General features: G+C 39.7%; 1 protein-coding gene across 2 annotated transcripts in view; it reads right to left on the reverse strand.

The window, feature by feature from the left end:
• Positions 1 to 12,491, reverse strand: part of LOC112255367 (metabotropic glutamate receptor 7) — a 404,189-nt gene that overhangs the window by 118,378 nt on the left and 273,320 nt on the right. For both annotated transcript variants that reach the window (XM_042324868.1, XM_042324869.1), the window contains exon 6: positions 502 to 702. In XM_042324868.1, the coding sequence (XP_042180802.1) occupies positions 502 to 702 (201 nt within the window). The remainder of the gene's footprint in view (positions 1 to 501; positions 703 to 12,491) is intronic.

Here is a 12,491-nt window from a genome sequence, read left to right on the forward strand (position 1 = left end):
CATTTCAATTAACAGGTGTGCCTGTTAAAAGTTCATTTGTGGAATTTATTTCCTTCTTAATGTGTTTGAGCCAATCAGTGGTGTTGTGACAAGGTATGCGTTGTATACAGAAGATAGCCCTAGTCCATAATATGGCAAGAACAGCTCAAATAAGCAAAGAGAAATGACAGTCCATCATTACTTTAAGACATGAAGGTCAGTCAATCCGGAAAATGTATGTTACGACATTACTTCTTACAGTGTAAACATTGTCTGGTATTGCTGTTTTGTATTCTTCAAAAAATGGAAGTGAATGTTCTACCCTTATCTCTGGTAGCTGTGGATGTATTTCAGTAATATTTCGGGAAATATATGACCAACATTTTGGCCAAAGAACCTTCACCAGGGTGTAGCTAAATGGTTCTTATCACATCTTTATAGTGTACTATATTGATTGATTGGTTGAATTTATAAATTGATTGATTTGTCGATTGATTAATGTGTTGGCATTAGCATACTTACCATTGAAGGTGACACTGCGGATGTACTTGAGTAGTTTCTTGCCCCCAGCTAGGTCCATATCTTCACAGATCCCTGAGACATCGGGACACAGGTCTCTCTGCATGTTGTGAAGGGCATGGGCCAGCGCGTACACCGCATCGATCACAAACTGAACCTTCCCCTCCTGTTCGTACTTAGAGTCAATCCCGATCCGCTCCTGGCCTGTGGATGAAAAGAGAAGAATATTCCAATATGTATTTTTGAATAGATCCTGCCTGACTTCTCGTCCTGTCTGACGTCCTGATTTGTACTGTTTTTGCTTACTTAACTTCACTAGGGTAGGGGGCAGCATTCTGAATTTTGGATGAAAAGCGTGCCCATATTAAACTGCCTGCTACTCAGGCCCAGAAGATAGGATATGCATATAATTAGTGGATTTGGATAGAACACACTCTAAAGTTTCCAAAACTGTTAAAATAATGTCTGTGTATAACAGAACTGATATGGTGAAAACCAGATGAAAGTCCAACCAGGAAGTACTGTTTTTCCATTGAAAGCCTTTCCACCATACAAAGACTTAGGACCCAGTTCACAAGCTCTATGGCTTCTTCTACATGTGGCCAGTCTTTAGGCATAGTTTCAGGCTTTTACTCTGAAAAATGAGGGAGATACAGCACTTTCAATCAGTGGCCAGTGGACATTTCCAGAAATCAGCCATGCGCCTGATCGGGAATATGCCTTTCTTGTTTCTTTTTTTCTATTGACAAAGCTTTTGTCCGGTTGAAATATTATTTATTATTTATGGCAAAAACAACCGGAGAATTGATTTCAAACATCATTTGGCATGCTTCTACTAACTTTTATTGTACTTTAAAAAAAAACTTTTCATCTGGACTTGAGCATTCGGATTACTGGACAAAACGCACAAACAAAAAGGAGGTTTTTGGTCATAAAGAGGGACATTATCGAACAAAACTAACATTTATTGTCTAACATGGAGACCTGGGAGTGCCACCAGATGAAGATAAACAAAGGTAAGTGATTCATTTCAATGCTATTTCTGACTTTTGTGACACTCTCCTTGTTTGGAAAATGGCTGTATGGGTTTCTGTGGCCAGGTGCTGACCTAACATAATCGCATAGTGTGCTTTCGCTGTAAAGCCTTTTTGAAATCTGACACAGCGGTTGCATTAAGGAGAAGTTTATCTTTATTCGTATGTTTAACACTTGTATCGTTTATCAATGTTTAAAATCAGTATTTCTGTAATTTGATGTGGCTCTCTGCACTTTCACCGGATGTTTGTTTGAGACAATGCATTTCTGAACATAACGCGCCAACGTAAACTCAGATTTTTGGATATAAATAAGAACTTTATCGAACAAAACATACATGTATTGTGTAACATGAAGTCCTATGAGTGCCATCTGATGAAGATCATCAAAGGTTAGTGATTAATTTAATCGCTATTTCTGACTTGTGAGCCCTCTCCTTGGCTGGAAAATGTCTGTATGGTTTTCTGTGACTAGGTGCTGACCTAATATAATTGCATGGTGTGCTTTCACGGTAAATCCTTTTTGAAATCGGACACTGTGGTTGGATTTACAAGATGTTTATCTTTAAAATGGTGTGTAATACTTGTACGTTTGAGGAATTGTAATTATGGGATTTCTGTTGTTTTGAATTTGGCACCCTGCACTTTCACTGGCTGTTGTCGAGGTGGGATGCTAGTTACGAAACGACTTCTGCTTAATAACTGGGTAAATATGGGACATTACTTTAAATTTGCATTAAAGGGGCAATCTGCAATTTCTACATCCGTATAAATGAATAATGTGAACCCATTGATTCTTGAAGAATATAACTTGTAAATGCCTGATGAGCTTAATTCAAATCTTATTCTATCAGGATCCAAAATATAAGCTTGTTTTAGTTCAATGTTTGTAAAAAATGTAAATATGAGCAAATACTATCTAGGGGTGGGGGGTTCTAAACTGACATATGGAATTGTTTTAAGATGGTCATACTATAGATCATTTAGCTATATGATTTTGAATTTTAGGACCATGTTAGGTATCCAAAAATCCTATAAATATATATATTTTTTAAATAATATATTGAATTTGAACTTTACTACTATAGTCCAGAGAAATGAATTGAATAACACATTCATAAATGGCAAAAAATGACAGTCAAGAAATGTATAATATGAAACAAGTTTTTGAAGTGTTTGTCCTATATCTAGGAAATATAAGAAAGCCCAGGAAATATATATATATATATGTTTTTTTACACATATTAAACCATTTTCTGGGAGTGGGCACAAAACTATCTTCATCTTTCCATTCATTTTTTTGGGAGTGGGCACAAAACTATCTTCATCTTTCCATTAATTTTTTTGGTCCCATGACACTTGTTGGGTCATAGAGAAAAAGAGAACATCGTGATAATCTCCCCCTTCCACAGTGGGGTCACATTAGTTTGTAGCCCAAACAGTTCGGACGCTACAGACAGAAGTTACCAAGTTACCAGGCACATAGATGTTACCAAGTTACCAAGCACATAGATGTTACCAAGTTACCAAGAACATAGACGTTACCAAGTTACCAAGCACATAGACGTTACCAAGTTACCAAGCACATAGATGTTACCAAGTTGCCAAGCACATAGACGTTACCAAGTTACCAAGCACATAGACGTTACCAAGTTACCAAGCACATAGACGTTACCAAGTTACCAAGCACATAGACGTTACCAAGTTACCAAGCACATAGACGTTACCAAGTTACCAAGCACATAGACGTTACCAAGTTACCAAGCACATAGACTTTATCAAGTTACCAAGCACATAGACGTTACCAAGTTACCAACACATAGACGTTACCAAGTTACCAAGCACATAGACGTTACCAAGTTACCAAGCACATAGACGTTACCAAGTTACCAAACACATAGACATTACCAAGTTACCAAGCACATAGACGTTACCAAGTTACCAAGCACATAGACGTTACCAAGTTACCAAGCACATAGACGTTACCAAGTTACCAAGCACATAGACGTTTTACCAAGTTACCAAGCACATAGACGTTACCACCAAGACGTTACCAAGCACATAGACGTTACCAAGTTACCAAGCAGACAAGTACCAAGCACATAGACGTTACCAAGTTACCAGTAGACGTTACCAAGTTACACACATAGACGTTACCAAGTTACCAAGCACATAGACGTTACCAACCAAGTTACCAAGCACATAGACGTTACCAAGTTACCAAGCACATAGACGTTACCAAGTTACCAAGCACATAGACGTTACCAAGTTACCAAGCACATAGACGTTACCAAGCACATTTACCAAGTTACCAAGCACATAGACGTTACCAAGTTACCAAGCACATAGACGTTACCAAGTTACCAAGCACATAGACTTTACCAAGTTACCAAGCACATAGACTTTACCAAGTTACCAAGCACATAGACTTTACCAAGTTACCAAGCACATAGACTTTACCAAGTTACCAAGCACATAGACGTTACCAAGTTACCAAGCACATAGACGTTACCAAGTTACCAAGCACATAGACGTTACCAAGTTACCAAGCACATAGACGTTACCAAGTTACCAAGCACATAGACATTACCAAGTTACCAAGCACATAGACGTTACCAAGTTACCAAGCACATAGACGTTACCAAGTTACCAAGCACATAGACTTTACCAAGTTACCAAGCACATAGACGTTGCCAAGTTACCAAGCACATAGACTTTACCAAGTTACCAAGCACATAGACGTTACCAAGTTACCAAGCACATAGACGTTACCAAGTTCGTACGAGTCCCCTGACACTTGTGGGGGGTCCATAGAGTGGTAATAATAGCTTGTAGGTTAAATCGTTCGGACTCGGATGTTTTCTTGAGAAGACTGATTTTGAGGAAATTGACAGTTTGGTTGTATTATGATGGTTACATGAATTGGACATGCTGTTTAATCTGCTCATTACTAAGGCTTCACATTAGTTCACATGATCAAGTGAACTCATGGAATTACACAGAGGCTTGTCTGGACATTTGAATCGCTGTTTTATCTTGAACAGTTGCATTTCTTTGGAGGGATCTGCTCTCTACCTTCTCTGAATTTATTTGGGAGAATTACAGACTTTGGGAGAATTACAATGAAAGTCAAAACCACTGTGTACTATTCCAAACATTTTACCTTAACCCATGAGTATAAGCCTTGTCAAAGCCTGGAGAGAGGAGTACAACTCAATCAATCAAATGCATTTATAAAGCCCTTTTTACATCAGTAGATGTCACAAGGTGCTGTACAGAAACCCAGCCTAAAACCACAAACAGCAACCAATGCAGGTGTAGAAGCACCACGGCTAGGAAAAACTCCCTAGAATTGCGGGAACCTACAGTAGGAAGAAACCTAGAGAGGAACCAGGCTCTGAGGGGTGGCCAGTCCGGCTGTTCCGGGTGGAGATTATAAGAGCACATGGCCATTAAGGCCAGATTGTCCTTCAAGATGTTCAAACGTTCATAGATGACCAGCAGGATCAAATAATAATCACAGTTGTTGTCGAGGGTTGCAACAGATCAGTACCTCAGGAGTAAATGTAATTTGGCTTTTCATAGCCAAGCATTCAGAGGTCGAGACAGCAGGTGCGTCAGAGAAAAAGAAAGAGAGAGAGAGAGAGAGTCAAAAACAGCAGATCCGGGTCAAGGTAACATATCCGGGTTCCATAGCCGCAAACAGAACAGTTGAAACTGGAGCAGCAGCATGACCATGTGGGGACATCCAGGAGTCATCAGGCCAGGTAGTCCTGAGGCATAGTATCATTTAAAAAAATACAAAAATAATTTGATGAATCATTGTATTTGGCTTTGACTGCTATTAGCCCATACAAATGCATTGATTAACGTATTCACTACATGGAGGAACAGATAGTCCCCCCAAAAAACATTTTTTTTAGTTTGTTCTGAAGTGCCTGTCCTATATCTGAGAGATATAGGACAGAACAGAAAATATTAGTTTTAAACCCCTTATTTTGTCACTAAACATACTCCATATATATTGTTCGTGACAGTCTCACCTTTACACAGACGGGTCATACTAGTGTGTAGCCCAAACTGTTTGGAAGCTGCAGACACAAGTTGGCAGATCGGCTGCACCGACTTCAAACAAGTCCCAAGACTCTTGTGGGTCGTACAGCAAAACAGAGAAAAGCGGTCATAATAGTTTGTAAGTCAAGCTGTTCCGACGCTACAGACAATTTTGTGAGAAGACCGATTTTTGGGATGTCTCATGGTCTGACAAACACCGCTCTAGCTCTGTCACCTTTCACCACAGATGAGGAAGTGCGACATCGGCGAATTTGGTGGATTGAGAAGCATCCAATGTAACAAAACCCAGATATCTCTAGTTTAAACAGAATGATTTTAATGGGATTTTTTATTTATTATGCTAATTACATTTCAGTGGAGCGCAGACATCAACCTTAGGGGGTTAAATGATACCACACAGAGAGACATATTCACATCTCAAATGCATTGTATGGCAGTGATTGTACACTGACATTTTCCTTGAAAAATAGAAAATAATGATTCAACTATGATGATAATAACAACAACAATGGTGAAGCCCAAAGTGTGTTTGATCATCAAAATCCTAATCTCCTTTCATCATAGATTTGAATTACCACTTGTTTTTTGTTGTTTTCCCACCTTTATTTAACCAGGTAGGCTAGTTGAGAACAAGTTCTCATTTACATTTAATGTTGCACTGTCATTATTCAATTTAGACCCAATCCTAATTTCTACTGCTTCATTTTGTCACATATTTACAGGGCTTCTGTTAGGGAAAAAAAAAATAGCTAGCTAAACAACAGTTTGTTGCGTTACTTAACTCAAGATATGTACAGTACATCATCTGACTCTGTAGAGTTAAGTTCTTTCCTTCTGTACATTTTGGTACTATTTCTGATTCAGCGGACAGAAAGTGGAATTTAATTTAATCCGTTTTAATTTATACTACCTTTTGTTTTTATCCTCTGACGTATTATGAAACATTTTTACTTTAACACTTTTAGTCTTAGCATAAAATAATCAACTTCAAAGTTACATTAAATTAAATAAGACAACTCGGAAAACAATAAAAAGAGGAAGACACAATTAACCACATTGAGCATTGAGATGGTGAAAGAGGAAGACACAATTAACCACATTGAGCATTGAGATGGTGAAAGAGGAAGACACAATTAACTACATTGAGCATTGAGATGGTGAAAGAGGAAGACACAATTAACCACATTGAGCATTGAGATGGTGAAAGAGGAAGACACAATTAACCACATTGAGCATTGAGATGGTGAAAGAGGAAGACACAATTAACCACATTGAGCATTGAGATGGTGAAAGAGGAAGACACAATTAACCACATTGAGCATTGAGATGGTGAAAGAGGAAGACACAATTAACTACATTGAGCATTGAGATGGTGAAAGAGGAAGACACAATTAACCACATTGAGCATTGAGATGGTGAAAGAGGAAGACACAATTAACCACATTGAGCATTGAGATGGTGAAAGTTCACCGGAAAAGATATGATACCAACAACAGAGTCAGAAATAACTGAAAGATTTGGAGTAGGTTGCCCTAGGCTAGATCTGTATCCAGCATTGGCTTTGTTTTGACACACACAAACACAAACGCACAAACCACACACACACACACACACACACACACACACACACACACACACACACACACACACACACACACACACACACGGTAGTGTAGCAACAGTGCAACCCAAATGTCTCCATGGTAATGTCTTACTGCTCCAGATTTCTTTTGATCTTTTGCAAATACCCAACAGAGCTTCCAACTTTAATTAGCAACTGAGTTTCCACGTAATAAAAAAAATAAAACAAAATGAACACTAAGAAAACACAATCTCACAACCATACAATTAGCATTGGTACTTTGTGGCTCGTATCATCACGGTATGACATACACATATAATCATTACATGGAATATATGTCACATTATCATTATACGGGGCATTTGGAAAGTATTCAGACCCCTTCACTTTTTACACAGTTTTTTATGTTACAGCGTTATTCTAAAATTGATTTTTTTATTTTTTATTCCCTCGTCAATCTTCACACTAGTATACATGGTATACTGTATAAGTTGATGGTTTTGTGCCATTTTTTGGAGTGTAATTGCTGCAATGAGATGTAAAAGTGCAGCCAGAAGCGGCATGCTAACAAATATTTATTTTATCACAGTGAACAGAAATGCACTAAGGTGAACGGTGTTTTGTGGGCGGCTTCCTGAAACAATGTATTAGAAGATGACGTTGTTTAGAACTCAGTGACGGAACGTCAAATGCCTGGATGTACAGTGCCTTGCGAAAGTATTCGGCCCCTTTGAACTTTGCGACCTTTTGCCACATTTCAGGCTTCAAACATAAAGATATGAAACTGTATTTTTTTGTGAAGAATCAACAACAAGTGGGACACAATCATGAAGTGGAACGACATTTATTGGATATTTCAAACTTTTTTACCAAATCAAAAACTAAAAAATTAGGCGTGCAAAATTATTCAGCCCCCTTAAGTTAATACTTTGTAGCGCCACCTTTTGCTGCGATTACAGCTGTAAGTCGCTTGGGGTATGTCTGTATGTATGTCTGGTATGTATTTAGCTTCTTGTAAAACCACCAAACATTGTGGTTGTAAATCCACCAAACATTGTGGTTGTAAAACCACCAAACATTGTGGTTGTAAAACCACCAAACATTGTGGTTGTAAAACCACCAAACATTGTGGTTGTAAAACCACCAAACATGGTGTTTGTAAAACCACCAAACATTGCGGTTGTAAAACCACCAAACATTGCGGTTGTAAAACCACCAAACATTGCGGTTGTAAAACCACCAAACATTGCGGTTGTAAAACCACCAAACATTGCGGTTGTAAAACCACCAAACATTGCGGTTGTAAAACCACCAAACATTGCGGTTGTAAAACCACCAAACATTGCGTTTGTAAAACCACTAAACATTGTGGTTGTAAAACCACTAAACATTGTGTTCGGGTGCATTACGTTTTTTGGGCTGCACTTAATATCTCATTCCAGTAATTACACTCAAAAAATGGCACAAAACCATCAACTTATACCACGTTTACTGTTTACTGAAAATCAAACTCAGCCATTACTGTATTGCATGGGGATTGGCTTCCAGGATAATATGGAGAGGAGGAGAGAAGTAACTGCTATCTTCCCTGCTTTTGACCCCGTTCAGTACGTAAAAGTTTAGCAGCCGCCAAATACTGTAGGGGTGATTAAGGTCAGCGATAATATATTAATTTCCACTGTTGGTCAGACATGTACGGAAGGGTATTGCTGAAAAAAAATGAACGGTTTGTTCTGTGGCAGCAATAAGCTTCCGTAGCAGGGTGAGTATTGTGAAGATGAAAAAACAGTCAACCAAAATTAGACAAACAGGGAGACACGGTGAGAGGAAGGTACTGTCCTATTAAATCCTGTGCTAATCATCGCATTACGTCTGGTTAAAGAGGGAGGTGGCTACAGCAGCTAACATGCCAAGCAAGTAACAGTCAAACAGAGATGAGGAGGAGGGCTGCTAATTAATGTAGGACAGGACAGATAAATAACAGGCTTAGAATTCCTCAGATACAGTAGTGTTAGAATGGATAACCAGGTATAGCAGTATTACAATGGATAACCAGGTACAGTGGTATTACAATGGATAACCAGGTATAGCAGTATTATAATGGATAACCAGGTACAGCAGTATTATAATGGATAACCAGGTACAGTGGTATTACAATGGATAACCAGGTATAGCAGTATTACAATGGATAACCAGGTATAGCAGTATTACAATGGATAATCAGGTATAGCAGTATTACAATGGATAATCAGGTATAGCAGTATTAGAATGGATAACCAGGTATAGCAGTATTACAATGGATAACCAGGTACAGTGGTATTACAATGGATAACCAGGTATAGCAGTATTATAATGGATAACCAGGTACAGTGGTATTACAATGGATAACCAGGTATAGCAGTATTACAATGGATAACCAGGTATAGCAGTATTATAATGGATAACCAGGTACAGTGGTATTACAATGGATAACCAGGTATAGCAGTATTATAATGTCTAGTCATGTATAGCAGTATTATAATGGATAACCAACACCAGACTCTGATCTCTCCTCCTCACTGGAAACACCAGACTATGATCTATTACAATGGAAACCAGGTATAGCAGATTACAATGATCCAGGTATAGCTCCTATAATGGAAAACCAGACTCTGATCTTCCTCCTGACTGGAAACACCAGACTCTGATCTCTCCTCCTCACTGGAAACACCAGACTCTGATCTCTCCTCCTCACTGGAAACACCAGACTCTGATCTCTCCTCCTCACTGGAAACACCAGACTCTGATCTCTCCTCCTGACTGGAAACACCAGACTCTGATCTCTCCTCCTGACTGGAAACACCAGACTCTGATCTCTCCTCCTCACTGGAAACACCAGACTCTGATCTCTCCTCCTCACTGGAAACAACAGACACTGATCTCTCCTACCCTATCAGAATCCCAGGACCCATATTGCCCCTGCAGCATAATGTAATCCTTACAACAGCAGCATGTGCTTCCCATACTGTCATCCCACTCTGTTCCTTGATGTTTGCAAATTGGCCTCACACAGCTCACTGCCTGCCTGCCTGCCTGCCTAGCTGGCTGCCTGCCTGCCTGCCTGCCTGCCTAGCTGGCTGCCTGGCTGTCTCCAGGCGAAAGGGCTAGACTACAAAAGCATGTTCCACCTAGATAGGGAGAGGGGAACCACAGCCAGAGCAGGGTTAGAGATCTGAGCTACTGCTAACAGTGACACTTTTATACCATCACACCAGACGTGGCCTTTTTACCTTGGTGTCTCATTATATATTCGGATAGGTAATAACTAGAGATTGGTAATCATGTGTTCATGTTAATGCACTATGACTCTGATCATTGTGTATGTTTTTAAAAGGTACAACATTCACTACTACTGATATCTCACACTGGAGGCCTAAGTGGCCTGTCATAGGGGATAAGTTATTAAGAAGTCCTGGTGTGGAGAATTAAAAAACCTACATGTAGCTTGATGTTAATCATGTTTCATGTAAACAAACAAAAAAGGTGTTTCAATGTATATGCTTCTGAGTGGGGTTATTGTTTGCATACTGTGTTGTGAATCTTTCAAGGTGATCAAAATGTTATTTTTGTTCGCTTGTTTCATAATTAACCACTACAGTTATTCAACATACTTCTAAGAGATTAGGCGTCATTTGGAGGATTAGCATATGGAGATTGTTTAAACTATTTTCATAATTTATCAATTGTGTTTGTTAACTGAAAAGGGTACATGTCACGTTCTGACCTTAGTTCCTTTATTATGTCTTTGTGTTAGTATGGTCAGGGCGTGAGTTGGGGTGGGTAGTCTATGTTCTTTTTTCTATGTTGTATTTCTGTGTTTGGCCTGGTATGATTCTCAATCAGAGGCAGCTGTCGATCGTTGTCTCTGATTGAGAATCATACTTAGGTAGCCTGTTTTCCCCATGTTGGTTGTGGGTGATTATTTTCCCTGTCTGTGTTTGCTCCATAGGGGACTGTGTCGTTTTCCATTTATTCTCTTATTCGTAGGTTTTCTGTGTTCAGTTATATTTCATTAAAATTATACTATGGACCCTTACCACGCTGCACATTGGTCCGATCCTTCCTACTCCTCCTCAAAAGAGGAGGACTAAAACCGTTACAGTACACCCGGAAACAGCCAGAAAAGGACTGGCCACCCTTCAGATCCTGTTTCCTCTCTCCCCTGCACAGCCAGAAAAGGACTGGCCACCCTTCAGATCCTGTTTCCTCTCTCCCCTGCACAGCCAGAAAAGGACTGGCCACCCTTCAGATCCTGTTTCCTCTCTCCCCTGCACAGCCAGAAAAGGACTGGCCACCCTTCAGATCCTGTTTCCTCTCTCCCCTGCACAGCCAGAAAAGGACTGGCCACCCTTCAGATCCTGTTTCCTCTCTCCCCTGCACAGCCAGAAGAGGACTGGCCACCCTTCAGATCCTGTTTCCTCTCTCCCCGGCACAGCCAGAGGAGGACTGGCCACCCTTCAGATCCTGTTTCCTCTCTCCCCGGCACAGCCAGAGGAGGACTGGCCACCCCTCAGAGCCTGGTTCCTCTCTCTCCGGCCATTTCAAGCCTTATTGATACAGTTTTTGACGAATAGGAAATACATCATTTCAAATATTATTGAGTTATGTTTACAAATAATTTAAATAAAAAATAAAAAAGTTAATTAAATGACACCTGCACCTACTGCACTATCACCAGATAAACATCCCACTTGTAGTATTTCTTCATGTTTCCTGTGGCTAAAGTATACCGCACTTATGCCACAGAAAGAAACACCTTGCTTGTAGATGTATAATGTAATATCTGTTTTCTGACATTCTCATTAAGACTGCTTCAAGGCTTAACTTGTCAGTCTTCCACCGTGTCTCATCCAGCCTGCTGTGCCGGTAGTATTGTACAAGTCAATCATGCTGAAATACAGGCCTCGTCTCAAATGGAACCTTATTTTCTATGTAGTGCACTACTTTTGACCCTCACCCATAGGAAATACGGTGCAATTTGGAATTCAGAACTCCACAGCAAGGAGGAGATGTGGATGAAGCCAGGCTCATTATGTAATGGAAGGGCTCAGCTAAGCTCAGCTCGGACTAAGGGACTTGAGCTCTTCTTTATGGTGTCGCGTTTTCTAATGCGAGAGGGAAAAACTTGAAACAAACAAGAAAGAGAGTCATTGAAGAAGCAGCATATTGTTTGGTGGGCAGTGATCTTCAATTCAATGAATCATACATATGAGACTGCAGTAGAGTATGTTGCGTGCACAGAAAGAAAAATGTTGTGGGTTGAA

The sequence above is a fragment of the Oncorhynchus tshawytscha genome, linkage group LG07 (genome assembly GCF_018296145.1).
Source record: "Oncorhynchus tshawytscha isolate Ot180627B linkage group LG07, Otsh_v2.0, whole genome shotgun sequence".
NCBI lineage: Eukaryota > Metazoa > Chordata > Actinopteri > Salmoniformes > Salmonidae > Oncorhynchus > Oncorhynchus tshawytscha.